Genomic DNA, 27516 nt, shown 5'->3' with positions numbered 1-27516 from the left:
CGGCAAGTGGGATCTTCCCAGACCAGGGCTCAAACCCGTGTCCCCTGCATTAGCAGGCAGATTCTCAACCACTGCGCCACCAGGGAAGCCCTAACTTGAATTTCAATAGCTACTACTATGTATAAAATAGATAATCAACAAGGACCTACTGTATAGCACAGGGAACTCTACTCAATATTCTGTAATAATCTATATGGGAAAAGAATCTGAAAAAGAATGGATATATGTATAACTGAATCACTTTGCTGTACACCTGCAACTAACACAATATTATAAATCAGCTATACCCCAGTATAAAATAAAAATTAAATTAAAAAAATAATAAAAGTAATACCTACTTATAAAAAAATTTCAATAGCTACACGTGGCTAATGGCTACTGCATTAAGCAGTGCAGGCCTCAAATGTAAGTTCCATAAAGATAGGGATTTTGTCTATTTGTTCAAAGATACGGCCACGGGACCTAAAACAGTGCTGGCACTGAACGCACTGGCCCACACACACTCCTTTGATTACTAAAAATTGGGATAACAAAAACATTACTAAAGAATTTAGGGTTTATAAGCAAGATCTTTCAAACCTGGAGACCATGGTAACAAGGGGGATGTAAAAGGGTGTTTAGGAGTGAATGGTCTGAGGATGACAGGCCAGAAGGCTCAAGGCTGCATTTCTTCTATTTAGTAAAAGCTCACGTTTCCTGACCTGTCCCCTATCCTCACCCCACTCCTGTGAAATATTTTACACCTTTCCCCTAAATATGCTACTCTCCCTCCTGCTCTGAGGTTTAAAACAACTCAGCATTCCCCCAAAAGACAACTCAGGAAGCTGAGACAGGAGAGGGCAACTGCCTTGTCCAGGGCCATACAGCTGGTCAATGACGGATACTATAAACGAAGGGTGCCAGTTCTGAGAACCGCCAGGGATTCACGTTTAAAATATCCCCGCCGCACTCCCAGACCTACTGAATCAGAATCCTGGGAATGGAGGGGGAAAGTCTGCAGGCCTACCGAGCTCCCAGGGAATCCTAAGATAAGATGAAATTAAGGAGGTCTTACTTAACACGTCCTTCCTGCCTTTTCCTCGTGCCTTCTTCTCAGGCTGCCTAATAAGTCAGAAATTCAAACGGGCTGAAAAGGGGATGGTGGCCAAGGAGTGATGTCCTTAATCCCATTTTCTGCTGGCTCCCCTCACTGATTCCCCTCAGCTTTCAGACGCCAGCTCTCCTTTCCAAAGGCCCCCTCTTCCTCCCAAGTACCCTCCCCCTTACCCTTGAAGCTTCCCCCTCACTTAAGGGCCTCAAGATCCTTCCCTCTTCCCTCCCCAAGCTCTTCTGGCCCTCCCTCCACCATCTCGGGTAACAATTAGCCCAGACCTTTCAGCTAACCTCCTCTACGGCCCCACGCCCTCCCAGGCCTTGGCCTCCTCCTCGCCGTCCAGCCGCCCCTTCACTGCTCTTCCCTCGGCCCCGCCCCCTCATCAGGCACACACAAGGCCAGACCTCCCCCCGTCCAGAAGGTTCGAGACCTTTCATAAGGCCTTTGCCTAGGCCTAGCTCTTACCACTGACTTTCCTCTGGCCCCACCTCCATCTACCTGGGCTCACCCCTTAAAGCTGACCCCTCGCCTTCAACCTTTCCCCCGGCCGCTTCCACTGTTAAACTTTTCCCTAGCCCCACCCCCTTCCAGGTGGGCCCACCTCCCCCGGCCCGTCCAACTTCCGGATGGCCCCGCCCACCGACAGTCTTTCCCTGCCCCTCATCCCTATATAACCGCGCCCCTTCCAGGTAGTCCCGCCCCTCCAGGCCTCTCTTCAGACCCTGTCACGTACAAGGGTTTCGGCCCTCGTCTACCTTCTACCCGGCCCTGAACCTCCAGCGGAAGCCGCCCCGCCCCCTCCAGCGGCCTACTGCCCGCGCTCTCCCCTCCGCAGCGCGCTTCCCGTCGCCTCAGCGTCCCCTACGTCCACTCTCTGTAGCCGATCGACCAGGCGAAGGCATGAGCCCCGAGTTTACGACACGCGCGCCGTTCCCCAACCCTGAAGACCCTCACGGCCGGCTCCACTTGCCTCGCGCCGAGCCCGCGCGCCGCTGTCCTGAGCGTCACACCCGGAACCGCTCAGCGCTACACTGCAGTCTCAAATTCGCGCCACGGACTTCGCGCGCAGACTTCGGGGGCCGGGGGCGGGGCCGAGCCGAGGGGCGGGGCCGGGGCGAGTCCGCGCCGCCGCCGCGCGGAGGACGCTGGGAGTTGTAGTCTCCCGGACGCGAGACTGCCAGGAAAGGGGGTGAAGTGGGGCGAGCCCTCCCGCAGAGCACGCTGGGAAACAGCCCCGAGCCTTCTGTTGCTCTGGATGAGTGGGTGTGGCTGGGGGTCTGCGGAGCGACCGGCGGGAAAAGGGAGATTCGGTGGAAGCCGCTGCGCGACGCACGGCGGGAAGAGAGGCGGGAGGCCGCGCGGGGCATCCCGGGAGCAAGGGCCGGGCCGGTCCTCGGCGCGGGGCATTGTGGGATGTGGACGCCGCTCCGGGGCGGGTAGGTGAGTGGGGAGGGGCGGGAAGGGTGCACATCTGGGGGAGGGGAGAGGCACAGCTGGGTGGGACAGCCGGGATGGGAGGTGCCAAGGCAGGCGGGGCTGGGAGGGGTTGCGGAGGCTGGAGCCGGTTGGGAGGGGCTTAATGAGGAGGGAGGCGCAGCTGGACGTGGGGGAGCATCTGTGTTGATGAAGCCCATCTAAGGACGACGGGCCATGTCTAGGACGAGGACGCATATCTGGGGGAGGATGATAGCTGTAGATGGGAGGAGGGGGCCACAGCTGGGCTGGGCGGTGCATCTGGGCAGGTGGGGACCACAGATGAATATTGGTGACACTTCTGAGAATTGGCCACAAGTGAATGGGGCACACACCTGTACGCGAAGGGGCCATACTAGATGTGGGGAGTAAGTCTGGATATGGGAGCATCTCTGGGAAGCAGAGGTCCAGCTGGATGTGGCAACCCGTATAGGGGTCACATGTTGGAGAGGGGCAACAGCTGCCCAGTATCTGAGACACATCCGGAGATGGAGCATCTTTAGAGGCGGGCACAGCTGGATGTGGGTTATAGCCCCTGTGTACGCTCATGGAAGGGGGAGTTCCAGATGAATGGAGGCACTAGAGGTTACCGCCAAATGTAGGAGGCACATCTGGAAGGGGAGGAGGTCCTACCTGGAAGCCGGGAACACATTGGAGGAGGTGTCCACAATTGAGTTTAAGAATCATATATTGGGAGAGGGACCCCAACTGTGCCTAGGGATCACATTTATGGAGGAGGCGACCAGAACTGGAGAGTTAGAGATCAGGATGATAGGTTCCAGCTGTCCCAGGAATAAAGCAGGGGGGTGGAAGGAGGCCAAAGATGGGCTAGAGGTTCATGTATAGAGATTAACGGGTGTATCCCGCCCCAGGCCCCACCTGGATAGAGGCATCAGCACCGAAGAGGCAGGCCGAGAATGGAGGAAGCAGGACGCCTTGGGAGGGGATGGATCTGATATCCACGTGTCCTCCCCACCCCTCCCACCCAGGCGCCCCAGGATGGAGCCCCCACCCGGCACGGCAACGGGGCAGGAGGAGCAGGAGCTGCGGGAGAGGGCCTTCTTCTCGTGGGCCGAGTTCAGCCGCTTCTTCGACGCGTGGTGCCAGCAGCGGCTGGCGCTCTTCTTCGTCAAGAGCTCCATGCACCTGGCGCGCTGCCGCTGGGCCAGCGCGCCGCCGCTCTACACTCTCATCGACGTGCTCAAGTACAGCTACGTGCGGCTGGTGTGCAAGGACGTGCGCGCGCCCAGCCGGCCCGCCGTGGGGTGCGTGAGCTGAGCCTCCTGTCCTGCTGGGGGCTGGGGGGGAAGGGCGGCCCGGGGGAGGGGGAGGCAGTGAGCCCTCACTCCAGAGACTGGGAGGGGAGAGATGCCAAGTAAAACCGCTAAATACACCTTGAAGAGAAGCCGAGAGGGTCAAGGAGGGAAGCTTCCTGAGACGGAGACAGAGCCAGTTTGCTGGAGGGACCGAGGCACATACAGAGGGTGGGCTCCACTTAGAGATTTAACAGAGACCCGTGGAGAGGCAGGGAGCGAGATAGACACACCCAAGAGACATTAAAAAAGAAAATTCCAGAAACATGGAGACATGGCGCCAGAGACACCAGCCAGCCAGAAAAACAGGTGAGAGCCAGATTTGGGACACCTACAAAGAGATCAGAGGCTGAGCTGCAGAGAAAGCCACAGGACAAAAATAGGAAAAAAAAAAATCCATCCATTCAGTAAATACAGGGCCAGGTCCCATGCTGGGAACTAGGGATATTTCACCTGGGGGAGTGGGGAGTTTAGCAAGACAGACAGATTCCCCGCCCTTCTGGAACTTTCATACCGGACAGAAGACTGACATGATATGAACAAGCTCACAAATAGTTCCCTCCAACTGTAATGCTACAAAGGGCTTGAGGAATCCAAGAGGGCTAGGAAACATATCCAAGTGGCCAGGGGTGTTTTAATTGACCCCAATTTTAAACCCTAAACATTCCGCGTACAATGTTGGGTTTCCAGCTTCCCTTCAAGCTCGGGAAGAGGCTGAGACCTTGTTCTCATGTGCAGATGGCCACCCCAATTAGACGGGGCATTGGTGCTCAGGTTTGCCCTAGACGCCGCTGCTCTCTGCCACCTCATCCTTTGCTACATCCTTGTTTTGCCTGTCTGGCCCCTGTCTGTGTGTGAGTTGGAGACCCTTGGGTGGGAGCCATGGACAGAGGGGTGCACTTAAGAACACAGGCTCTGCCTGCTGGCTGCTCGAGACCGGCTCCACCACTTCCTGGGTGGGTCTCTTTGGGCAACGGACTTCACATCTCCAAGCCTCAGTTTTTTCATCTCCGAAAGGGGGTTAGCGCAGTACCTGCCTCGTGGCGCTGTTAAGAGGTTACCGTGAGCAGGAAAGCGTTTACCCAGTGCCTGGAACATGGGGCGGCTGGGTACAGGAGGGCTGTTACAGGAGTCAAGGGCACAGACCTGGGAGCCGGCAGCCTGGGTGCCCACCATGGCTCCACTGCTGCCCAGCCTATGACACTGAGCTCGTGACGTCCCCTTTCTGGGCCTCAGCTGCCGCCCTGGGAAAAGGCGAGAAGTAATAGTATTGATCGCGTAGGTTTTGTGAGGATTAAATGAGCACATACATGCCCGTCATTCAGAAGAGAGCCCAGGTGAGCGCTCGGTACCAGTGATTCTCACTCATAGTTAATTAAACATCTATTGTGAGAATTACGGTTCTCAGTAGCTTACTCACTGCTTATTCTGGAAACAGACTTGGAGATCCGGAAGCAGAACAGGATCAAACACCCATCATCACCCAGATACCTAGAACACGAGAGCTTGCCGGAAGCTTAGGCCCAGTCTGGAATCTCTCCTTGTTAACAGAACCCAATGCAAAGCAACAGACACTTACTGAGCCCCTACTGTGTGCATGCTCTTCGAGGGGCGTGTGGAACCCAGAGAGCAGGTCTCTGCCCTTGAGCAGGTCAAGATCTACTGTAGGAGACAAAGACACTCCCCACAAAAAAAATGGCCCAAAGTAGTGAGAAAGATGTTGAAGAGGGAGATGGAGGAGGATAAAAGAGGAATGGTCTGCTCTACTGAGAGCTTCCAGGGTGGATCTAGAAGGCTTCCTGGAAGAGGTGACCAGTAAGTGGAGCCTTGAAGGATTTTCTTTGTTTATGTATTTGTGTATGTACAGTATTTGACTTAAAACACATGGCACATATTACATGCAGGCACTGTCCCTCTACAAATATCAGAGGGGAACCAGGGGGCAGAAGGGATGGGAGGGAGTGACAGGCCAGCAAGGAGGCAAGGACAGTGCCTTGGGCTTGGGCCTGGTGGCTGGGTGGACAGTGGGATGGTCCCTGGATGGGGAGCCTGGGAGTGGAGGTGGTTGTGAGCTGGTGGCTGGTGGCGTGGAGCCCATCACTTCTGAGCCCCTCCGTCCCTCTAGCTGCTCAGGCAGGGCCTGACCAGTGTCACAGCCCAGGGACCGAGGACAGAGTCTGGAGAAATAGTATATTAGGAAAGGCAGGAGATGTGGCTGGAACGGTGTCAGGCCCAGACCTGCGGAGCTGAGTCCAAGGGCTGGGACTTTATCCTAGGGCACTGGGGACCCCTGGGAGGGCTGTGAGCAGGGTCAGCTCTGGGGGTAGGAAGACCCTCTGGGGTCTCATAGGGGATGGACTGGAGGAGAGAAACCAGAGGCCAGGGAGGTAGCCGGGGCTATGGTCCAGGGAACAAACAGAAGGGCCATCTTTCCGGCCGCTCCTTCCGCCTTTCCTGGAGGTTGCGCAGTGACCTCAAAATCACCGTCCCTGCCCCTTTCCCCCTCCATCTCCAGCGCTCTCCCACTCTCCCCCAGCCTCTCACGGCACTTCCCTTGCTAGAACAGGATTGCCAACCTTTCCCAACACACACCAGCCTTTGGAAACACAAAGATCTTGAGAACCTGAAAGATCCAGAAGAAATGGACAAGTGGAGTGCAAAACAAAGCAATGGTACTTTTTAAGTCGTTTTGGCTGCACCGTGTGGCTTGCGGGATCTTCCCGGACCAGGGATTGAACCCAGGCCGCGGCAGTGAAAGCCCGGAATCCTCACCACTAGGCCACCAGGGAAGTCCTAGCAATGGTACTTTTAGAAGAAAAAAAGATGTTTGAACATAGCAGTGACTTTTTTAACTGTTTACCAGGCGCCAGCCCCTTTTCTAGCCATATACATAATTTAATCCTCTTATTGAATCCTCTCAACAACCCTGCAAGGTCAGTATTATTATTAGCCCCAATTTCCAGAAAACTGAGGCACAGAGAGGTTAAAGGACTTTCCCAAGATAACACAGCTGCTAAGAAGGAAAACCAGGATTTGGACCCACACAGTTTGACCACAAAACCCATGTTTTTAATTACCATTCTATCTCCCTCTCCCTCTCGCCCTCCCTCTCCTCTCTCTTTATTTCAATCATGAATCGTTAATATGAGAGTTGAATGTGCCGACACCCTAAGGACATTTTGGTCCTTGGTACCATGTGTTTGTTCATTCATCCAAGAGGGTCGTTTTGAGCACCTACTATGTGCAGGGTGTGTATGTTTTAGATGCTGGGATTTCAGGGGGAGTGCTCCACATTCAGTGGGGAGCATTCATTGCAGATGGGCATCAATCAAATCATCACCCCCAATATGTGATGGAATCTGCCTGGGGATGGTCAGGGAAGGCTTCCTGGAGGAGTGACGTGGGCCCTGAGTTGTGAAGGATGAGTAGGAGTTAACTAGATGAAGGGAGAAGGATGTTTCTTGAAGAGGGAAAACTTACAGTAAGTTGGTTGCAATGGAAATGTGAAAAAAGTGGATGATTTGGAGAGTTTAAAAGGCATGATGGGCAGGACTTGTGATGGGTGGTTTTGGTGGGACGAGTGATGAGTGGTGTGCCTGGGTACCTGGGTTTCAGAAAAGGGGATACAGTCATTCACTCATCATTTGTTTACTGAACTGAGCACCTCCCAGGGGCCAGGAGCTGTTCTAGGTGCTGAGGATACAGCAGTAAACAAAACAGACTAAAATTCCTGCCCATGTGGAGTTTACAGTTACAGGGCGGTGGTGGTATTATTCCCCCAGATAGATGGAGAGAAATGGCCTGCTGAGGCTGCCGTAGACCATTGTGTGGGATACTGGGAACCCGCAGAGGGGACATGCCATTCTCTGGTAAGATGCACGGCTTCCCAGGAGAGGTAACCTCCCCTGAGCGGGGGTTTGTTCTAGGGGCTGAAACACCCAGGCCCAAAGAGGTCAAACCAGAGAGTTTCCCCAAAGCCCGTGAATTCTTCTAGACAAATGTACTGGGTAGAACCCCATGAACTTGCCATTTTGGTAGGTCAGAAATGGCTGTGTGTTGGAAATTTGTTTGAGTTGCATCTGATACCATCATGGTGGCTCCACATTTGTATTTTACTTAGAATGATTTTACACTTTCGATTTTTCTGAATTTGCATTATTTTTGTTACTTTAAGCTAGGCAAAAAGTCTCAAATGCTCATGTAGATTTTTAAAATCTGTCCGGCTCCAGGGTTTTACTTCGTGCATAGAGGAGAGAAGGGGTGTGTCAAGGATCCCCTTCTGATTTAACAAAGACAATTCCTAAGTATTTAGACTGGAGGTTCTCAGGGTGGATCCTAAAAAGGGCCCCCCTCCTCAGGGACTGTTTAGAAAGAACGTAGGAGCATTTTGGGGGTGGGGTGTGCTACTGGCATTTACCCCCTGGGAGCCAGGCTTCTTAACTATATGCCAGGCCCCAGATGGTCTATGTCACAAGGGTTGGCAAACTAGGAGCCCTTGGGCCAAATGCAACCTGCAGCTCATCTTTGTAAATGAAGATTTATTGACACACAGCCACACCCATTCGTTTACATATCACCCATGGCTGTGTCTGCAGTATAGCAACAGGACATATCTGCCGTCTGGCCCTTGGCAGAACAAGTTTGCTGACCCCTGCTCTATAAACATGAAATCTACCAAAAATGCTGAGCTCACCTCCCCTTGGAGAAACATGGACCCGCTTTCAGACAGCAGATGTCAATTTAAATATTATCAGGGAAATATACTCTGATTTTCTTTTCCCCTATTCTCTTTTTTTTGTTTTGTTTTTGTTTTGAAAATATTTATTTATTTATTTGGCTGCATTGGGTCTTGGTTGCAGGTCTTAGTTGTGGCACGCAGGATTTTTAGTTGCAGTGCGCGGGCTTCTCTCTGTTTGTGGCGCGTGGGCTCAGTAGTTGCGGCGCTCTTTCATTTTCTACCATACTGGATGTCACTCCCTAAATTGATGTTAGGTGATGGGCCATGCCCTTCAGTTTGAAAACCACTGTCCGGGACACACTCTTGCTCACACACGAAGAGATGTATAAGAGAGTGTTCGCTCAAGTGTTGTTTGTAAGAAGGGAGAACTGGAGACGACATAACAGTTGGCGGAGTTGCAGAGTGGAATATTAGGCAGCAAGTAATGAAACATAAAAGTCTTGAAGCGCTGAGGAGTGAAAAAGCAAGCTACAAAAGGATATATTGAGTGGGATGCTTATATTTGTTTCCTGTTGCTGCTGTAACAAATAACTACAAATGTAGCGGCTTAAAATAATACAAATGCGTGACCTAACACCTCTGAAGGTCAGAAGTCCAACACGGGTCTCACTGGGCTAAATCAAGGTGTCTGCAGGACTGCGTTTCTTCTGGAAGCTTGAGGGGAGAATCCGTTTTGCTGCCTTTTCCAGCTTCTAGAGGCCACCCACTTTCCTTGGTTTGCAGCCTCTTCCTCCACTTTTAAAGCCAAGAGCGTAGCATCTTTCAATCTTTCTCTGACTCTGACGTTTCTGCTTCCCTCTTCCCCTTATAAGGACCCTTGTGATTACCTTGGGCCCAGTATCTTCTCCTCATCTCAAGATCCGAATTTAATCACGTCTGCAAAGTCCATTTGACGGGTACAGTAACATTGCCCAGCTCCTGCGACTAGGATGTGACTATCCTTGGGGGGGCTGTCATTCCGCCCGACATCATGCTGGAAAACAAGAATTTCCCAAGTAAACTTCTACTTATTTATTTTTGAATATTTATTTATTTATTTGGCTGCGCCGGGTCTTAGTTGCGGCATGCGGGATCTAGTTCCCTGGCCAGGGGTCAAACCCAGGCCCCCTGCTTTAGGAGCATGGAATCTTAACCACTGAACCACCAGGGAAGTCCCCCAAGTATACTTTTAAAAAAAGTGTAACACATTCAGAAAAGTGCACACATCCTGCATGTACAACTTGATGAATTTTCCCCAAGTAAAATGCACATGTAACCAGCACCCAGTACAAGAGACAGAATACATCCAGTGCCAAGAAGCCCCCCTCCACCATGCCCCCCATAACCACTCAGGGTAACCACTGTCCACTCTTTGGCCAGCAGAGGTTAGCTTTTCCTGTTGTTGAACTTTCTATAAACTACAACCATGTGGTGGGTTTTCTTTTCTGTCAGTCTTCTTTCATCCAGCAGGTTTGTGAGATCATCCATGTTTGGGGGGAGAGTAATGGTTTGCTGATTCTTATTGTTGATTAGTATGTTATTTTTAGGAATATATCACAACTTGTTTTCCTATTCTATTCTGTGTTTGGGTTGTTTTGGGTTGTTTCAAGTATTTGGCTAATATGAATGGTGCCGTTATGAACATTCTAGTGCACATCTTTCGGTGCTCATCTGCAGGCGTTTATCTTGAGTGGAAATGCTATTCACAGAGGTGGCACATGCTCAGCTTCAGTAGATACTGCCACTCAGTTTTTCAAAAGTGACTGTACCATTTCACACTCCCATCAACGACATCTGAGAGTTCCAGTTGCTCCACGTCCTCGCCAACAGTTGATGTTATCAGTCTCTTTTATCTGCTGGTGTAAAGTGGCCTCTTCCTAGGGTTTTTTTTTTTTAATGAAATATACTTGATTTATAATGTTGTGTTAGTTTCAGGTGTGCAGCAAAATGATTCAGTTACCCACACACACACATATATATATATTCTTTTTCAGATTCTTTTCCATTATAGGTTATCACAAGATATTGAGTATAGTTCCCTGAGCTATACAGTAGGTCCTTGTTGGTTATCTATTTTATGTATAGTAGCGTGTATATTTTAATCCCAAACTCCTAATTTATCCCTCTCCCCCCTTTTGCCTTTGGTAACCATAAGTTTGTTTTTTATGTCTGTGAGTCTATTTCTGTTTCATGAATAAGTTCATTTGTATCATTTTTTTAGATTCCACATATAAGCAATATCATATGATATTTGTCTTTCTCTGTCTGACTTACTTCACTTAGTATGATCATCTCTAGGTCCATCCGTGTTGCTGCAAATGGCATTATTTCATTCTTTTTTATGGCTGAGTAATAGTCCATTGTGTATATATACCACCCTAGGGTTTTGATATGTGTTCCCTTGATGCCTAATGAGTTTGAGCCCCTTTTCATGTGTACAAAGTTTTAAAACTTGGTAACATACCTTCCACTGTTTTATTTTTTAAACGTGTGTTTTTTAAAATTTATTTATTTATTTATTTTGGGGTGCATTAGGTCTTCGTTGCTGCGCACAGGCTTTCTCTAGTTGTAGTGAGCGGGAGCTACTCTTCGTTGCGGTGCGCGGGCTTCTCATTGAGGTGGCTTCTCTTGTTGCGGAGCACGGGCTCTAGGTGCGCGGGCTTCAGTAGTTGTGGCTCGCGGGCTCTAGAGCGCAGGCTCGGTAGTTGTGGTACACGGGCTTAGTTGCTCCGTGGCACGTGTTTATAGATACATTAAAACATATGTGGGAATGCTCAATACCTAATTTGGGTAGTGGCTACCTCTGGGGTCAGAAGGAGGGAGGGGACTTTGTTGGGACAGGGTTCACAGAAGGCCTCAGCTTGCAATGTTGTTATCACTAAATCAAAAGCGGATACAGGAGTATATGAAATGTTTTATTTCTTAAAGTTGATTGAGGTAAGTATAATAAACTATGCATTCACTTTTAATAGAGCTGGGGGTGGTGGGTGCAGAATTCTAGCAAACGTACAGAGCTCCCCCATGTTCCAGACAATGTTTTTCAGTGCTTTCCAGGTATCAATTCTTTTAATCCTCACAACAACCCTATGAGAAAGGTATGATGTTTATTGCTCCCTTTTAAGAGGAAACTGAGGCCCAGAGACCTGAAGGGACCTGCCCAAGGTCACAGAGCTGGCATATTCTTAAGGCCCTCTACTCTTCTCTATGCTTGAAACAACTTTTTTAAAATTTTTATTGAAATATAATTGATTTACAATGTTGTGTTAGTTTCAGGTGTGCAGTAAAGTGATTCAGTTATATATGTATTCTTTTTTTTGGATTCTTTTCCATGATAGGTTATTACAAGATATTGAGTATAGTTCCTTGTTGGTTATCTATTTTATATATGGTACTGTGTATATTTTAATCCCAAACTCCTAATGAATCCCTTCCCCTCCTTGAAACAATTCTTAATGTTAAAAAATCATAATAAGAATAGAGGAGAGAGGAGAGAGAAGGCAGAAGAGGGCAGGCAGCAGGGTGATGTGACTGGCGGCCGTGGTCGTTCCTCCCGCAGGTCCCCCCAGCCCGGCTGCCCGGCCTTCATCATCGTCAAGCTGAGCCCGCTGCGGGACCGCCTCGTGGTGACAGAGTGCCAGCTGACCCACTCACACCCGGCCTGCCCGCTCGAGTTCGCCTACTACTTCCGCCCGGGCCACCTGCTGGCCAACGCCTGCCTTCCCGTGCGCACCACCAACAAGATCTCCAAGCAGTTCGTGGCCCCGGCCGACGTGCACCGCCTGCTCTCCTACTGCAAGGGCCGCGACCACGGCGTCCTGGACGCCCTGCACGTGCTCGAGGGGCTCTTCCGCACCGACCCCGAGGCCAAGGTGGGGTCTCGGGAGAGGCGGGGCGGGGGGCGGGGCGCGGCGGGGGAGAGCCACGCCCAAGACTCGCGGGCCGTTCATTCATTCATCCATCCGCCCACTCATCCATTCACGCCTTTCATTCATTCCTTCGCGTATTCATTCAAGATGTATCGAGGCACGGGGTGGTGGTCGGGGGCGGCCGCCCGCAAGGTATGGCCCCGTCCCTACCCTCAGAGAATTCATCCCGTAAGGCAGCGCCCTCCACTAGAACTTTCTGCGGTGATGCGAATGCCTTGTGATTCCGCGCTGTCCAGTATGGTAGTCCCGAAGCCACACGTGGTTATTGGGCGCTTGCCCTGCGGCCAGTAGGACTGAGGAACAGAATTTTTAAATGGTATTTCATTTTCACGAATTGAAATGTAAATAGCCACTTGCAGCGATTGGCTACTACAACCTTGCAGTTGTCGGGGGAGAAACCAATCATAGACAGATGCATCCAAATATGATATCAGGTCATTAGGGTTGGGGCTAGGAGGAAGAGGGTCCAGAGTGATGGAAAGTGCTATTTAAAAAAAAAAAAATTTTTTTTTTAACTGAAACGACACACATAGAACATGCACAAATGATAAGTATAGAGTTTGGTGAGTGTTCACAAAGTTAAAAACACCCCTGTGCCCACCACCCAGATCACGTCTTAGTAGGGAGGGTGCTACATGACATAATACGATGGATTGGGGAGGAGAATGGTGAAGAAGAAGAGGGCGAGGGCGTGGACAATTGTAAGGGTGCTATTTTAATGTGAGTGGTCAGGGAAGGCCTCAGTGAGGACATGATGGTGAAGCAAAGGAGACAGACTGGAGGGAAGGGATCCCCCGTTCTGTCTTCAGAAGGAAGTGAGTTCCAGGCAGAAAGAACAGCCAGTGCGAAGGCTCAGAGGCTGGAGCGAGATTCATGTGCTGGAGGAACGGTGAGAATACTGCTCCTCCACGAGGAATCTTTCTGCTGCTTTGATCCAACTTCAGGGCCAGGGTGGACTTGGAGGGAAGGGAAGAAGGAAGGAAGGAAGGAAGGAAGGAAGGGAGGAAGGAAAGAAGGAAGGAGGGGAGGGAAGGAGGGAGGGAGGAAGGAAAGAAGGAAGGAGGAGAGGGAGGGAGGGAGGGAGGAAGGAAGGGAAGGAAAGAAAGAAAATTGGTTTCTCCTTCGGGCTGTGCTTTTCTCTCATGCATGGAAGAGGTCCCAACTCAGGGTAGAGATGAGGTGTGAACCCACTCTGCAGAATCAAGTCCAGAGCACTCCCCCATCGCCATCTCATGCCCAGTAGCCAGCCCTCTTTCAAGCCACCAACAGAAACCCAGCCCTCTATCCACACATAGTATTGATAATAATTTAGGAAACGTTTATCAGGCACTTACTATGTGCTGGGCACTACCCTAAGTGCTTTATAAATTGTAATCCATTTAAATCCCACTAGCACACTATGAGAAAGGAATCCACCATTCTCATCTTCACTTTACAAATAAGGAAACTGAAGCACAGAGAGGGCAAGTAACTGGCCCGAGGTCACACAGCTACTTAACCACAGAGCTGGACTTCAGACCCGCACAGTCTGGATCCAAGGCCATGCTCTTCACCACTCTGCTATTCCCCAGTTTGGAAACGAGGTTCAGGCCCCTCCTGGTCAGTTCTAGCTCTACCCTGGAAACACCCTATTTAGGGTCGCCCCTGCAAGAAGCAGCATATTCACAATAGAAAGCTTTCAATGTCAAGGGATCATCCTTTTAACGCCCAGTTTGGACGCTGTCATGAAATCTAGCCTAAACCAAGTTTAGCTCCTGGATCTGTGATTTGCCCCACCTTAATTTTTTTTAATTGCATTACAGTTGATTTACAATATTGTGTTAGTTTCAGGTGTACAGCAAAGTGATTCAGTTATACATATAAACATATCTATTCTTTTTCAGATTCTTTTCCGTTATAGGTTATTACAAAATGTTGAGTATAGTTCCCCGTGCTATACAGTAGGTCCTTGTTGGTTATCTATTTTATATATAGTAGTGTGTATATGTTAATCCCAACCTCCTAATTTATCCCTCCCCCTGCCTTTCCCCTTTGGTAACCATAAGTTTGTTTTCTATGTCGGTGGGTCTATTTCTGTTTTGTATATAAGTTCATTTGTATCATTTTTTTAAGATTCCACATATAAGTATCATATGGTATTTGTTTTTCTCTGTCTGGCTTACTTCACTTAGTATGATAATCTCTTGGTCCATCCATGTTGCTGCAAATGGCATTATTTCATTCTTTTTTTTGGCTGAGTAGCATTCCATTGCATATACATACCACATCTTCTTCATTCCTCTGTCGATGGACATTTAGGTTGCTTCCACATCTTGGCTATTGTGAATAGTGCTGCTATGAACATCGGGGTGCATGTATCTTTTTAAATTAGAGTTTTCTTAGGATATATGCCCAGGAGTGGGATTGCAGAGTCATATGTTGGCCCACCTTAATATTTTTAGAAGAAATGAAGACGTTCTAGAAAACCAAGAGACAGACCAAGTGAAAGGGTTATTCCTTTTTTAAAAAATTTAAATTGGCTTTTTGAGTATGTAAGACATTCACCTGGTCCTAAATTCAAAAGGTACAAAAGGGTATGTAGTGAAAAGTACCCTTGTCACCTCCTGCCCCTCAGGTCCCCTCCTCAGAGGCCGCTGGAGTATCAGTGGCTTATCCATCTTTTATATATCTTTCTGTTCTATGGCCCAGTGCTGTCCAGTGAAACTTTCTGTGATGCTGGAAATGATGTGTGTCTGCGCTGTCCAGTAGGGTAGTTCGTGTGGCTATTGAGTGCTTGAAATATGGCCAGTATGACTGAGGAACTGAATTCTTAATTTTTTTTTTTTTGGCTGCAATGGACGGCATGTAGGATCTTAGTTCCCCAACCAGGGATCGAACCCGCGCCCCCTGCAGTGGAAGCACAGAGTCCTAACCACTGGACCGCCAGGGAAGTCCCCTGAATTATTAATTTAACTTAATTAATGGAAATTTCGACAGTCCCATGTGGCTAGTGGCTTCTGGATGGAACGGCACAGCTCTATACACAGATACATTTGCATGTCTTTATTTTTAACCTTATTTCCCCTTGTCCCTTCCCCCAGCAAGGTAGCACGTTATACCCACTTTTCTGCATCTTGCTTTGTATACTGGGGCGTGCCAGATGTTAGCATCTTTTGTTCTTCCTCTGGGGCCGGTCAAATCCCCCTGAGAAAACTCCAACCACTTGTCTGGCTGGCAGGTAAAGGCCAGGCTGCCAGCTTCTGGGAGCCATGTTGGGGAAGAGGGCTGGGGAGCTGGCCCTCCACCAGCAAGATGCACGGAACTACCACTCCCCCCTGCCCTGCCAGCAGATGGGCCCGATGTCCCCGGGGCCAGCAACCCTCTCTGTTTTACCGCCTCCACAGAATAAATCTCCAGCCACCTGGGGGTGAGAAAAAGCATGAGCTTAACAGCTCTAACTGCTTCTAAAACAGCCCTCATAACCTTCGTTTTAACCTCCCCACACTGCCAGCATTTGCCAGTTCCTTTTGAGGGCTCTGCTATTGGTCCCAACTGATGGGGTTTTTTTGGGGGGTTGGTTTTGTTTTCTTTTTTGTTGGGGGGAGCGGCGGTCAGCTTGTCCATCTGCTTTCCAACTTCTGAAGTTTGGGTCCTGTTGTCTCCTTTCCTAATGCCTCTATAACTTAAAAAAAAAAAAATCCCTCTTCTCTAGAGGTACTTGAAGGTCAGGAAGGAGTGAAATTAGCAGGATGTGTTCAGTCTGTCACCTTTACACGGAAGTTTCGCCTGGCTTTTTTCACTTATAAGATATAGCAAAAGAGTTCTGGATATTATTCTCTCTGCTTCCAGCAGTTTCCTGAAGGAGCGATTATATTTGAGAAGCTGAATGCCAGGGACCCCCTGCGTTGAGGTCGTTCACTTGGTCTTGGGAGGGGGTCAGACAAGAAGAGTGTACCCCAAAGCCACAACCACCGTTTGTGGGCAAGACTGAGTAGCCGCTTCAACCAAGGAGGTGTTAAGACCTTTTATAATCTGCCCTGAGGCCGTGATGATGGGCTGAGGTATCTAATCCCATCTCCTTTGTGGCAGGCTCCAGAGTAACCAGCAAGCAAGCTGGCTTTCTGGGTGAAGATGGATCTTGCACAGAAACGTTGCAGCCCTCTGTCACGTGTACGCTTTGCCTTCTGAGAAAGGTGAAAGTTGTTCTGAGTGTGCTACTTTTAAGAATACTAACTGGTCCGCTGGTACAATCTCAACAGAGGACTCTTTGTCAATATCTGTAAAAACGACCAAGTCACTCACCCTTTGACCACTCCCTCTCCCACTGCTGGGAATTTATCCTGCAGATGTAGTTGCACAGATGCCGAATGATTTCCAAGCAAGGTTAATCATTGGGGTTCGTGAAAGTAAAAGATTGGAAACAACCAAACCCCACCCATGGGTAATGGTTACATAACTGGAATACTATGTAGCTTTAAACAAGAGTGAGCACAATTCTAGGAACTGATCTGAACAGATTTCTCAGTTACAAAAAAAAAAAAAAGCAAGGAGCAAAACAATGTACATGGTATGTTGTATGTATAAAATGGAGCAAATAAGAATATAAAGGTGGCTTGCTTGTATTCACATAAAGAAAATCTGGAAGAACAACAAGAGATGTGGATGGACATAAGAATAGCGAATGGCAACCGAGTGGTTAGAAAATAGAAGTAGGAAGAGGACCCAATGCTGGATAGCTTTATATTATCTGACTTTGGGACCTTGTGCATTTTGGCACATTTGAATAATTCATTTTAAAAGAGAAGATAAAAAATAGACAATAGTCCCAATGTGCCACACTGATCTGTTTCTCTCTAGAAAAGAAAAATTCGGGATGAGCCATGAGTGTCCTAAGACGTGACAGTCAGGATGGCCTGGGTTTTGCCTTAGTAACAACCAGCCCTGGAATCTCAGTGGCTTACCTCACTGAACTTTATTTCTTGCTCATTGGCCAAAGCAAGTCACATGACTGTGGCAAACTGCAGAGGGGCAGAGAGATGCAGTCCGGCCAAGTGCCCCGGACAGGAGAAACCCACCATTACTTGGCACAGGGAAAAAGACAACCACAGGCTTATAGAGCTGTTTCACTGAGGGTCTCCCAGAGCCCTATCTGAATCTGGGGCTTGTGTTTCCCCTGCTCTGTAGTTACCCTGGCTCAGTCTCAGCCTTTCTGCCTCTTCCTGGCTCCCCAAGGGAATCTTCTCTGTGTCCAATAGCCTATTTTTACATCAGACCAGCCACTTTGGGGGTGATACAGTAACAGCTAAAAACTTGATTTTATTTGTACAGATATACACTAAAAACTTTATATACATTCTAGCTGTGCCGTTTTCTGGCTGGGTAATATCCAGTAAGTTGTGAACAAGTTGTGTAACTTCTCCAGACCTTGGTTTGTTCATCTATAGAATGGGGATAATAATAGACACTACCTCATAGTTGTTAGGGTTGTTGTGTGAGGGTGTGTTTGTGTGTGAGGGTGTGTGTGTGTGTGTGTGTGTGTGTGTAAGGAACAGTGCCCGGAAAGTAGGAAGCTCTGTATGGTTTAGCTATTTAGCTATTATATTTATTCCCTCGTTTTTCGCGGGGGAACAGTCTAGAGAATAGTATTATTCTGTTTACATGAAAAAGGAGGCTGTGTGCCTGAATATAGGAAGAGGTGTGGGTAGGTAGTGTTGCGTGGCATGGTTTCTGATGTCCGTGTTTGTGGAATCTGGCCTATGGTTAATGCATCCCTGTGCCACCGATTTGTGTGTCTAAGACGGTACCCACGATCATTCCCATCCTCCAGTCTGCTCCTCCCTGGGCTGCTCCATCCCCACTTGTGCCCCGCCATCCACTCTGTGCCTCAACCCAGAAGCCTGTGTGTCAGGCCCGTGCGATCACTTTTGTGAAGAGTCTGGTGGTCAGTTGCACAGGCCCTGGGCCCAAACTGCCTGGATTCAAATCCCAGCTCTGCCGTTTACTACCCGTGTGACCCCAGGCAAGCAACTGAACCTCTCTGTGCCTCAGTTTCCCCATCTGAAAAATGGGGATAGTAATAACAGGACCTGTTGTGCAGGATTGTTGTGGAGGTTGAAAGAGTTAATGCCTTGGAACTGGGGGGTTAGTTCTCCCCAGCACTTTACACACGTGAAATCTCCCGTTCCTATTTATTCACCTTTGGTTTGCAGGCTCTCTCTTCCCGCTCAGAGGTGTCTTATTGGCCCTCCTCAGTGCTTGAGCAGCACTTGGCATGTCTGATTTGCTCAGTAAATATTTGGTAGAGAAATTCACTCATTCATGTATCCCCCTCCCACCTTCATCACACGTCACCACAGCCCTCCAGTGTCACCCACACATCTCCGTCCACACCTTGTTTTTTCCCCCCACCACCATCCTGTATGACCTCGACTTGAATCCCAGCCCTGCTGCTTGTTAGCACCATGATCTGGAACAAGTCACCTCCCTGGTGTAGTCAGGGACCCTAAGACCACCCTCAGGTTCAATGGGGACTCACAGAACTCAGCAAAGCCATTATACTCACGGTTACAGTTTATTACAGTTAAAGGATGCAGAGTACAATCAGCAAAGGGGCGCATGGGGTGGAGTCCAGGAGAGACCAGTGGTCTCTCCCAGTGGAGGTATACGGACAGTGCTTATTCCTCTCGGCAACAATGTGTGACAACATGCACGGAGTATTGCCCACCAGGGAAGCTCACCCGAGCCTTGAGTCCAGGGGTTTTTTTGGGGGTTTGGTCATGTAGATATGACTGCCTGGGTGGCTGACCTCAGTCTCCAGCCCCGCTGGAGGTCAAGCCCGAGGCCCCCACTATAAACCAGTTGTTAGCAAGAGACTATTTAGAGTGGCCCAAGGCCCCCAAGTGAACAAAGACACTCTATCGGGCAGGACATTCCAAGGGCTTAGAGGCTGTCTCCTAGGAGTCAGGAAAGAGCCAGACCTTTCTTTGGAAGATGTGGGGTTTGGACAACCCAGACCTGCTGAGTTAATCCTTTACTGCAAACCTGGAATCTCTCAGCCTCAGTTTCCCTATCTGCCATATAAGGAAAATAATGTTCCCCTCTCAGCAATCATCCTCGCTCAATCAGAGGACCCCACACTGGGAATTCCCTGGCGGTCCAGTGGTTAAGACTCGGCGCTTTCACTGCCCCGTGGGCCTGGGTTTGATGCCTGGTCGGGGAACTAAGATCCCACAAGCAACCACACACCAACCTCTGCCCCAGTAGCCTTTCTCTTTAGCATGTCCTCCACACTCAGAGGATGATAATAATAATAATAACAGCTATCACTCAATACACACTGACCTCGTGCCGGGCACTGATCTCCATGCTTCATGCAGATTAACCCATTTAATCCTCACAGCAACTTTATAAGGCCAATGCAGTCACACTCCCCACCTTTGCGGATGGGAACAGCTCAGGCACAGAGAAGTTCAGACACTTTCCCTAAGTCACACAGCTGATGCATAAATCTGCGCAGTTAGTAAGAGGAAGAACCTGGATTTGGATCCCTACGGTCTGGCTCCAGGGTCCAGGAACCCTTAACTATCCAGTCATTGGGCCTCTCGGCTGAAAGCAACACTAGTTGTGTTATTGTTCATGGAGACTTGGCCAGTCCAACAGGGCAGGACTTGTGCCTGCCTCATTCAGTCTCTTCTGTCTCCTCAAGGCTAACACAGTGTCAAGCACACAGTAGGTGCTTAGTAAATGCCGTTTAATGAACAAACGGCTGTGCAAGAAAAGCTTACGTGCCCTCTTTAGAAAGAAAACTCAAGATCAGAAATCTAAGTTTTCTCTTTAAGAATGAAAGTCAGTTTCTAATTAGGCAAGTGCTGGCCAGGTCCAGAAAATTCTCAAAGCAAATAAGTTTTGCTGTTTTAACTTTTCTCTTCTTCCTTTTCCCAAGGAGAAAAAGGTAAGAACTTACCTAATACTATAGAAACATGTAAGGTTTTTTTTTTTAACCCATTATGCCTATAAAAATTTTCTTTTTTTTTAAATTGAAGTATAGTTGACTTACAATGTTGTGTTAATTTCTGCTGTACAGCACAGTGATTCTGTTATACATACATATACATTCTTTTTTTTTTTAAATAGATTTATTTATTTATTTATTTTTATTTTTGGCTGTGTTGGGTCTTCGTTTCTGTGCGAGGGCTTCCTCTAGTTGCGGCAAGTGGGGGCCACTCCTCATCGCGGTGCGCGGGCCTCTCACTATCGCGGCCTCTCTTGTTGCGGTCCACAGGTTCCAGATGCGCAGGCTCAGTAGTTGTGGCTCACGGGCCTAGTTGCTCCGCGGCACGTGGGATCTTCCCAGACCAGGGCTCGAACCTGTGTCCCCTGCATTTGCAGGCAGACTCTCAACCACCGCGCCACCAGGGAAGCCCTACATTCTTTTTTATATTCTTTTCCATTATGGTTTATCACAGGATGTTGAATATAATTTCCTATGCTGTACAGTAGGACCTTGTTGTTTATCCTTTTTTTTTTTTTTTTTTTGGAGATGTAATTGACCTATAGCATTCTATTAGCTTCAGGTGTACAACATAATGATTTGATATTTGTATATATTGTGAAATGATCACCCCAGTAAGTCTAGTTAATATCCGATGACTTTTATCTTTACGTTAGTTTCTAGACCAGCACCGTCGAATAGAACTTTCTGTGGTGATGGAAGTGTCCTCTATCTGCACTGCCCCATAGAGTAGACACTAGCCTCACGTGGCTATTGAGCAGTGAAATATGACCTGTGTGACTGAGCGAGTGAATTTTTATATCTTTTTAAATCTTAATTTAAATGTAAATGGCTACTGTATTGGACAGAACTGTCCTAGATGGAAACATCTGCTAAGATAAATTAAATGATAAAGTAATAGTAGGTGTAAAAATTAATGATGGTTGAAAAAAAAAGATAGTGGTATTGTAACCAATTCAGTGGTAAGCTGACTAGGCTTTGCCATAAAATTTATTGAATGCCTCTTCTATTTAAGATGCTGAATGTATAATTTTAGGGTGAGGAAAGCAATTTTCTTGCTCTTTTTAGACTCCACTAGACTTTTTTTTTTTTTTTTAATAGAGTTGTTTTGTTGTTGTTGGCTTTTTGGGTTTTGTTTTTTGTTTTTGTTGTTTTTTTTTGGTCTTGAAAGTGGAGAACTGTGCATTGCATTTTAACTGGTTTCATAGGACGAGGTCAGATTATGGCAGAATGGTTTGTGGAGAGATCTGTGTTTAAACTGTATTCCAATCCTGGTTCTGCAGCCGTGGGTCAGCTCTGCAGGGCCTGGCTGAAACAGTCTAGCCGTCTGCCTGGTATAGGGGACCCTAGCTCATCGCTGCTAATCTCCCTACCCCATTAAGTGGCTTTTGTGCAAAAATAATGAGGCCAGAGCGGCTGAGGCCAAGGCAGACGAGAGGGACAGAGATGAGGTCCAAGGGCCTGATCGCCCAGTGCACAGCTGTGGCCTGAACTCTGGATTTGACTTGAAGGGTGATGGGAAATTCTGGGAAAGGTTTTTAAGGAGGGGAGGGGTTGATCTGGTCAGAGTCTTGGAAATGCCCCCCAGCAGCCGTGTGGGGGACAGGGAGAGACAGGGAGCCCAGGCAGAAGCGGCTGCAATAATCTAGGTGACAGGTGGTGATGGCTCTGACCAGTGGCCATGGGGGTGGGGAGAAGGGGTCAGATTCTGAAGGTCGCTGCTAGGATTTGGGGATGGATTGCATGCAGCGGAGCCAAGAATCAGCCCTGAGTGCTGGGGCCTGAGCTATAAAGTGGATGGTGAAGCCATTGCGGAAGAGGCAGCCGACCAAGGAGGGGCAGGTTGGTGGGAAGTGAGAATCAAGGGTGCCTTCGGGCCATCAGTCTCAAGGGACACGTGAGCTGTCTAAGGGTCCACGTTGCTGCAGAGACAGGTAAGTAGGTGGGTCTGGAGCCTGGAGATACAGAACTGGGAGTTATCAGCTTAGAGATGCTAAAGGCCATGTAACTGGATGAGATCACCTTGGCTGAGCCTAGAGACACGAGAGAGGAGAGGAGAGGGCCTGGACGAGCCCTGCAGCGCAGCAACATTTAGAGGGAGCAGAGGAGGAGGGGCAAGCAAAGGAGACTGCAGAGGAGATGGCTGGGAGGAAGGAGGAAAGCCAGGAGTTTTTCAGGGTGACAGAAGCCAAAAGAGACCTACGTTCCAGAAAGGGGACAGGGTCACTACTGAATGCTGCTGAGAACTCAAGTAAGATGGTAACGATAGCTGGGATTTGATACATGCCAGGCATCATTCCAAGCTTTGGACACGGATAATCTCTATTTAGCCTCACCACAAGCGTCAAATAGACATATATTCCCATTTTGCATAAAAGGAAACTGAAGCTAAAATGCCAGAGGAGGGAATTCCCTAGCGGTCCAGTGGTTAGGACTCCACGCTTCAACTGCCAGGGGCCTGGGTTTGATCCCTGGTTGGGGAACTAAGATCCCACAAGCCAGCTCAGCGCAGCCAAAAAAAAAATGCCAGGGGAAGTGACTTGCCGGAGGTCTTACAGCTAGGAAGAGACAAAACCAGGATTCAGAACTAGGATTCAAAGCCAGGATTCCCTGAACTTCCACTCCAGAGACATGGCCAGTGGATACCACCGCACATTCACACATTCATTCACTCACTCATTCGGGATGTATTGAGCTGTGGCTCAGGCCAGGGGCCATTCAAAGCATCAAGGGATGCAAAACTTAAATGAAGCAACATCCTTGTGGGGCTTACATCTAAGGGAGGGCAAACAGGCAATAAGCAAAGCAGCAAATAACGATGTAACGTGCTTCAGGGTGGTAAGTGCCATGGCCGGAAGCATCCAGAGAGAGCTGTGGTGTCCGCTTAGATGGGATGGTCAGAGAAGACCTTTACGAGCACGTGGTCTTTAAGCAGGGGTGATAATTATGGTAATAAGGAACACTTCAAGAGCACTTACTATTTGTTGGGTGAGTATTGTTGAATAATAGTAATATTATTTGTGCCAGGCAGTGTTCTAAATGCTTTAATTCATTTCATCCGTCCAATCACACCCTCATCATCATCATTTTGCAAATGAGATAGAGGTCAGGGAAGTTGCGGGAAGCCACACAGCCAGGAAATGGGGGCTCCAGGGTCTCAGCCCAGGCTGTCTGGCTCCAGACGCTATGCTGGACCCAACACTCCATGCATGAAAGAATGACTCTTCAGTTCCCAGAAAGGGAAATTGGGAAACGAGGAGGTTAAGGAGGAAGCTGAGGCACAGAGAGCTCAAGTCCCGTAGTTAAAAGCGTTGGTGAGGCCGGAACGCAAACCCAAGCAATCTGGCTCCACAGTCTATGCGCTTTACTTCTAGACCTGTGGCTCTCAAACTTGAGTGTGCGTGGGAATCCCCGGGAGGGCTTGTCAAAGCAGATTGCCGGGCCCCTCCCCGGGAATTTCTGACTCAGCAGGGCTGCGGTGGGCCTGAGAATATGTGCATTTCTGTCAAGGTCCCAGCAGGCGATGCTGACGCAGCTGCTGCAGAACCTATACTTGGAGAACCACTGCCCTAGAGTGCCTCTGACCGCAGGAAGGAATGAATACCCAGTTCCTAGTAGGGGGAACTGAGGCTCAGAGAGGCTGTCTAGTGGGCAAAACCACACAGCTCTTAGATGGTGGTGCCGGCATCGGAAACCCAGGCAATCCGGAATCCGCGTTTTTAATCATTCCCCTGCACTGCCTCCTGCTGGTCAAAAATGCACGCACGTATGAAACAATGAATGGAGTCCCGTTTCCCCAGAGGGGGAAATCGTGGGCGGGGCGACCGGGGCACCTCCTGACCTCTTTCCCCGCCTCTCCGCCCCCGCCCGCAGGTGAAGCTGGTGTTCGTGGAGGACCAGGCAGTGGTGGAGACCGTGTTCTTCCTGACGTCGCGCACCCGGGCGATGCTGCGGCGCTTCCCGCGCATGCTCCTGGTGGACCGGCTGCCGGGACTGCAGGGCGCGCTGGATCTGCTGGCGGTGCTGTGCGTGGACGGCGCGGGCCGCGCGCGCCAGGCCGCCTGCTGCGTGGCGCGGCCCGGCACTCCGAGCCTGCTGCGCTTCGCGCTGGCCTCGCTGCTGCAGAGCGCGCCCGACGTCAAGGGCCGTGTGCGCTGCCTCACGGCCGGGCCAGAGGTGGCGGCACAGCTGCCCGCCGTGCGCCAGCTGCTGCCGGGCGCGCGCGTGCAGATCTGCCGGGCGCAGGGCCTGGAGACGCTCTTCAGCAAGGCGCAGGAGCTGGGCGGCGCCGGCCGCGAGGACCCGGGCCTGTGGCCGCGCCTGTGTCGCCTGGCGGGCGCGTTGTCGCCCGCCGCCTACGCCGAGGCGCTGGCGGAGCTGCGCGCCCACGGCCCGGCCGCCTTCGTCGATTACTTCGAGCGCAACTGGGCGCCGCGCCGGGACATGTGGGTGCGTTTCCGCGCCTTCGAGGCGACCCGCGACCTGGACGCGTGCGCCCTGGTGCGCGGCCACCGCCGGCGCCTGCTGCGCCGCCTGAGCCCCTCGCGCAGCGTGGCGCAGTGCCTGCGCGACCTGGTGGCCATGCAGTGGGCCGACGCGGCTGGGGAGGCGGCGCCAGATGTCTCCGACGATGGGGGCCCTTGGCTGGAGGGTGAGCTGGGGAGGGGAGCCCAGGTGGAGAACGAGAGGGTGAAGGGCCTGGAAACCGGAAACTGGGGCGGGGCGCGGAAGGAAGGAAGTTTTCGGAGAGAAGCCCAGTTAGAGAAGGAGTGGGCCAGAGGGCTGGAGACCAGAGACCGGGAAGGGGCTCAGGTAGAAAGTGAGAAGGGGAGAGGGTTGCAAATCCGAGACTGGAGAGGGGTCCACTTGGAGAACCAGAAGGTGAGAGGGCTAGAGGGGAGTGTCTGGAGAGGGTCCCAGTTGGAGAACGAGCACTTGAGAGGGCCCGCGATCAGAGACTGGAGGGGGGGCCCGTTGGAGGGTGAGAAAGACTGGGGACTGGAAGATTATATCTGGAGGGGGGCCCAGGTGGAGGGCCAGAGGTTGAGAGGATTGGAAGAGTATACCTGGAGGCTGGCCCAGCTGGAGGATGGAAGGATTAGGCTGCTGGAGACCCCAGACGGGAGGGGGACCCTGTTTGATTATGAGAGGGCCAGCAGTCTTGACGGGAGCTCCTGGAGGGGGGGCCTGTTGCACGATGAGAGGGTAAGTGGGCTGAAAACCAGAGACTGGAAGGGGCCGCATTTGGAAGCAGAGAAGGAAAGGGGGCAGGAGGTCAGAAACTGGAGGAAAGTCCATGTGGAGAAGCCCCTGGAGTTGGTCCCCGAGAACGGAGACCTAAGGGGGCCCCAACAGGGAGATGGGAGGCAGAGAGGGCCAGAGGCTAGAGAAGAGCGAGCAGTGAGGTTGGGTGTGAAAAGAAGAAGGGACCTCGAGGATGTAGTTCTGGTCCAGCTGGGGGACACGAGGGTGACAGGCCTGGAGAATGGAGATGGAGGGGGAGCCCAGGCTGGGGGCCCCAAGAGCAGAGGAGGGCAGGGGATGGAGTGTGGGGACACAGCAGGGGGCCGTCTAGGGCTGGGGAATGGAGGCACGTGCAGCACTCCCGTGGGGACTGTGTTGGAGGGTGACCCAGAGTGGGCAGTGACAAGGAGGACGTACCTGGCGGCCGGAGAGAGCACGCAGGAAGGAAGTGGAGGAGAAGGCCCAAGGGCATCAAAGAGGCCTTGCTGCCCCTCGGAGGAGGAGGAGGTAGACTGGGAGCCCCTGGCCAAGTTCCGAGCGGCCTGCGGGCCAGAGCTGGCAGAGCTGGTGGCCGAGGAGCTGGCCTTCGCCCGGCAGCACGGGACCCGCGGTTTCCATTGGACAGGAGCTGGCTTTGCCCTGAAGGACGGCACCTCGGACTTCTTCCTGGACGGAGCCCTGACGCGCTGCAGCTGCTCCATCCATGCCGCCCGGCGTCTGCCCTGCCGCCACCTCTTCGCCGCCCGCCTGCTCACGGGGGCAGCCTTATTCCACATGGACCTGCTCAGGGATTGCTGGGGGAGAGCCCCCGAGCCCTGAGCCTGCGCGCCCCTGCCCGTCACCCGCCACGGTGGGCGCGGGAGGGCATTCTTCGATCCCAAAGATAACGGGGCTGAGGCCAAGGAGGCCACCCCAGTCCCCCCGGCCACCTCCTGGGGCATCCAGCGACTTCATCCGGGCAGTTTGCCTCTCTGGGTCCGAGGGGAAGCAGACGGTGTGGTCTCGGAGGTCCTGGAGCCGCAGCTGTGGCAGATGGTGGTGGCCAGAGTGGATTCTGAGGGTTTCCCTCCAGAGAGGAAATGTGTGGTGAGAGGGTGTAGACAGGGTCAGGTCCGGACAGGAGAAGGAAGGGGATAAAGCTGGGGGAGGGGAGGACACCAGGATGTGCGGAGAGCCTGGCAGGAGGAGGGAAAAACGGGGGGTAATGAAGAAGAGGGAAGGGGAGGAAAGACAAAGGGGACACAGACGTGGTGGAGAGAGGACAAGAAAAGAGGCAGAAATGGGGAAGAAATGGGGACAAACAGGGGAAGGGAGGAAAGGAGGGGGGTGGGGGAGGGGAGGAGGAGACAAGGATGGAGGAGAGGGAAGAAAAAAAGGAGATGGCAAAGGAAAGGAGTGGGAGAGGGGGGAGAGAAGAAACGAGAGGGGAATGACTTGGGGATTTCTCTAAGGCCTGGAGTCTTGGATCCCCTTCACCTTTTGGTTGATCATTCCCGGAAGAGGCAGATTAAGAGGGGGCCCTGGGAGTCTGGTGGGATGGGCTGGAGGCTCTCCAGTGGGGGAGGTGAACCCTCTGGACTTCTGTGCTTCAAGATTGGAATAAAACAGTATTATTTTGGTTTCTGTGCTGAGTTCTTGGCTTCTGGGGGAGGGTGGGAGGCCCAGACCCAGAGGGCAGTTGAGATGGTCCAGCATTCCTTGACTTTTTCTATCAACAGGCCCTACTGTTGATGGAATGCAGGGACCCAAAGTGAATCCAC

General features: G+C 50.8%; 1 protein-coding gene across 4 annotated transcripts; it reads left to right on the top strand.

Annotated features, from left to right (window-relative positions):
• Positions 1-1801: 1801 nt before the first annotated feature.
• On the top strand, positions 1802-27463 carry ZSWIM9 (zinc finger SWIM-type containing 9). Of its 4 annotated transcripts, none has more exons than XM_082437363.1 (4): positions 1802-2533; positions 3556-3831; positions 12153-12465; positions 24386-27463. In XM_082437363.1, the coding sequence occupies exons 1-4, from the start codon at positions 2349-2351 to the stop codon at positions 26573-26575; spliced, it is 2964 nt and encodes a 987-aa protein (XP_082293489.1). In that variant the 5' UTR covers positions 1802-2348; the 3' UTR covers positions 26576-27463. The 4 variants fall into 4 exon arrangements, with proteins under 4 accessions (XP_082293489.1, XP_082293488.1, XP_082293491.1 ...); XM_082437362.1 differs by having other exon boundaries at positions 3439-3831; XM_082437365.1 differs by having other exon boundaries at positions 2382-2529.
• Positions 27464-27516: the final 53 nt, after the last annotated feature.

This window comes from Balaenoptera physalus (assembly GCF_965194825.1).
Source record: "Balaenoptera physalus genome assembly, chromosome: 19".
Taxonomy (NCBI): Eukaryota; Metazoa; Chordata; class Mammalia; order Artiodactyla; family Balaenopteridae; genus Balaenoptera; species Balaenoptera physalus.
The sequence above is the reverse complement of the archived record's forward strand: the minus strand, read 5'-3'. Positions and strand labels throughout refer to the sequence as shown.

Coding starts and splice junctions, on each gene's coding strand:
- ZSWIM9 (XM_082437362.1), top strand. CDS start 2,349: ATGAGTGGGTGTGGCTGGGGGTCTGCGGAGCGACCGGCGGGAAAAGGG. Junction 2,534..3,438: donor CGCCGCTCCGGGGCGGGTAG/GTGAGTGGGGAG, acceptor ATCCCGCCCCAG/GCCCCACCTGGATAGAGGCA. Junction 12,466..24,385: donor GCACCGACCCCGAGGCCAAG/GTGGGGTCTCGG, acceptor CCCCGCCCGCAG/GTGAAGCTGGTGTTCGTGGA.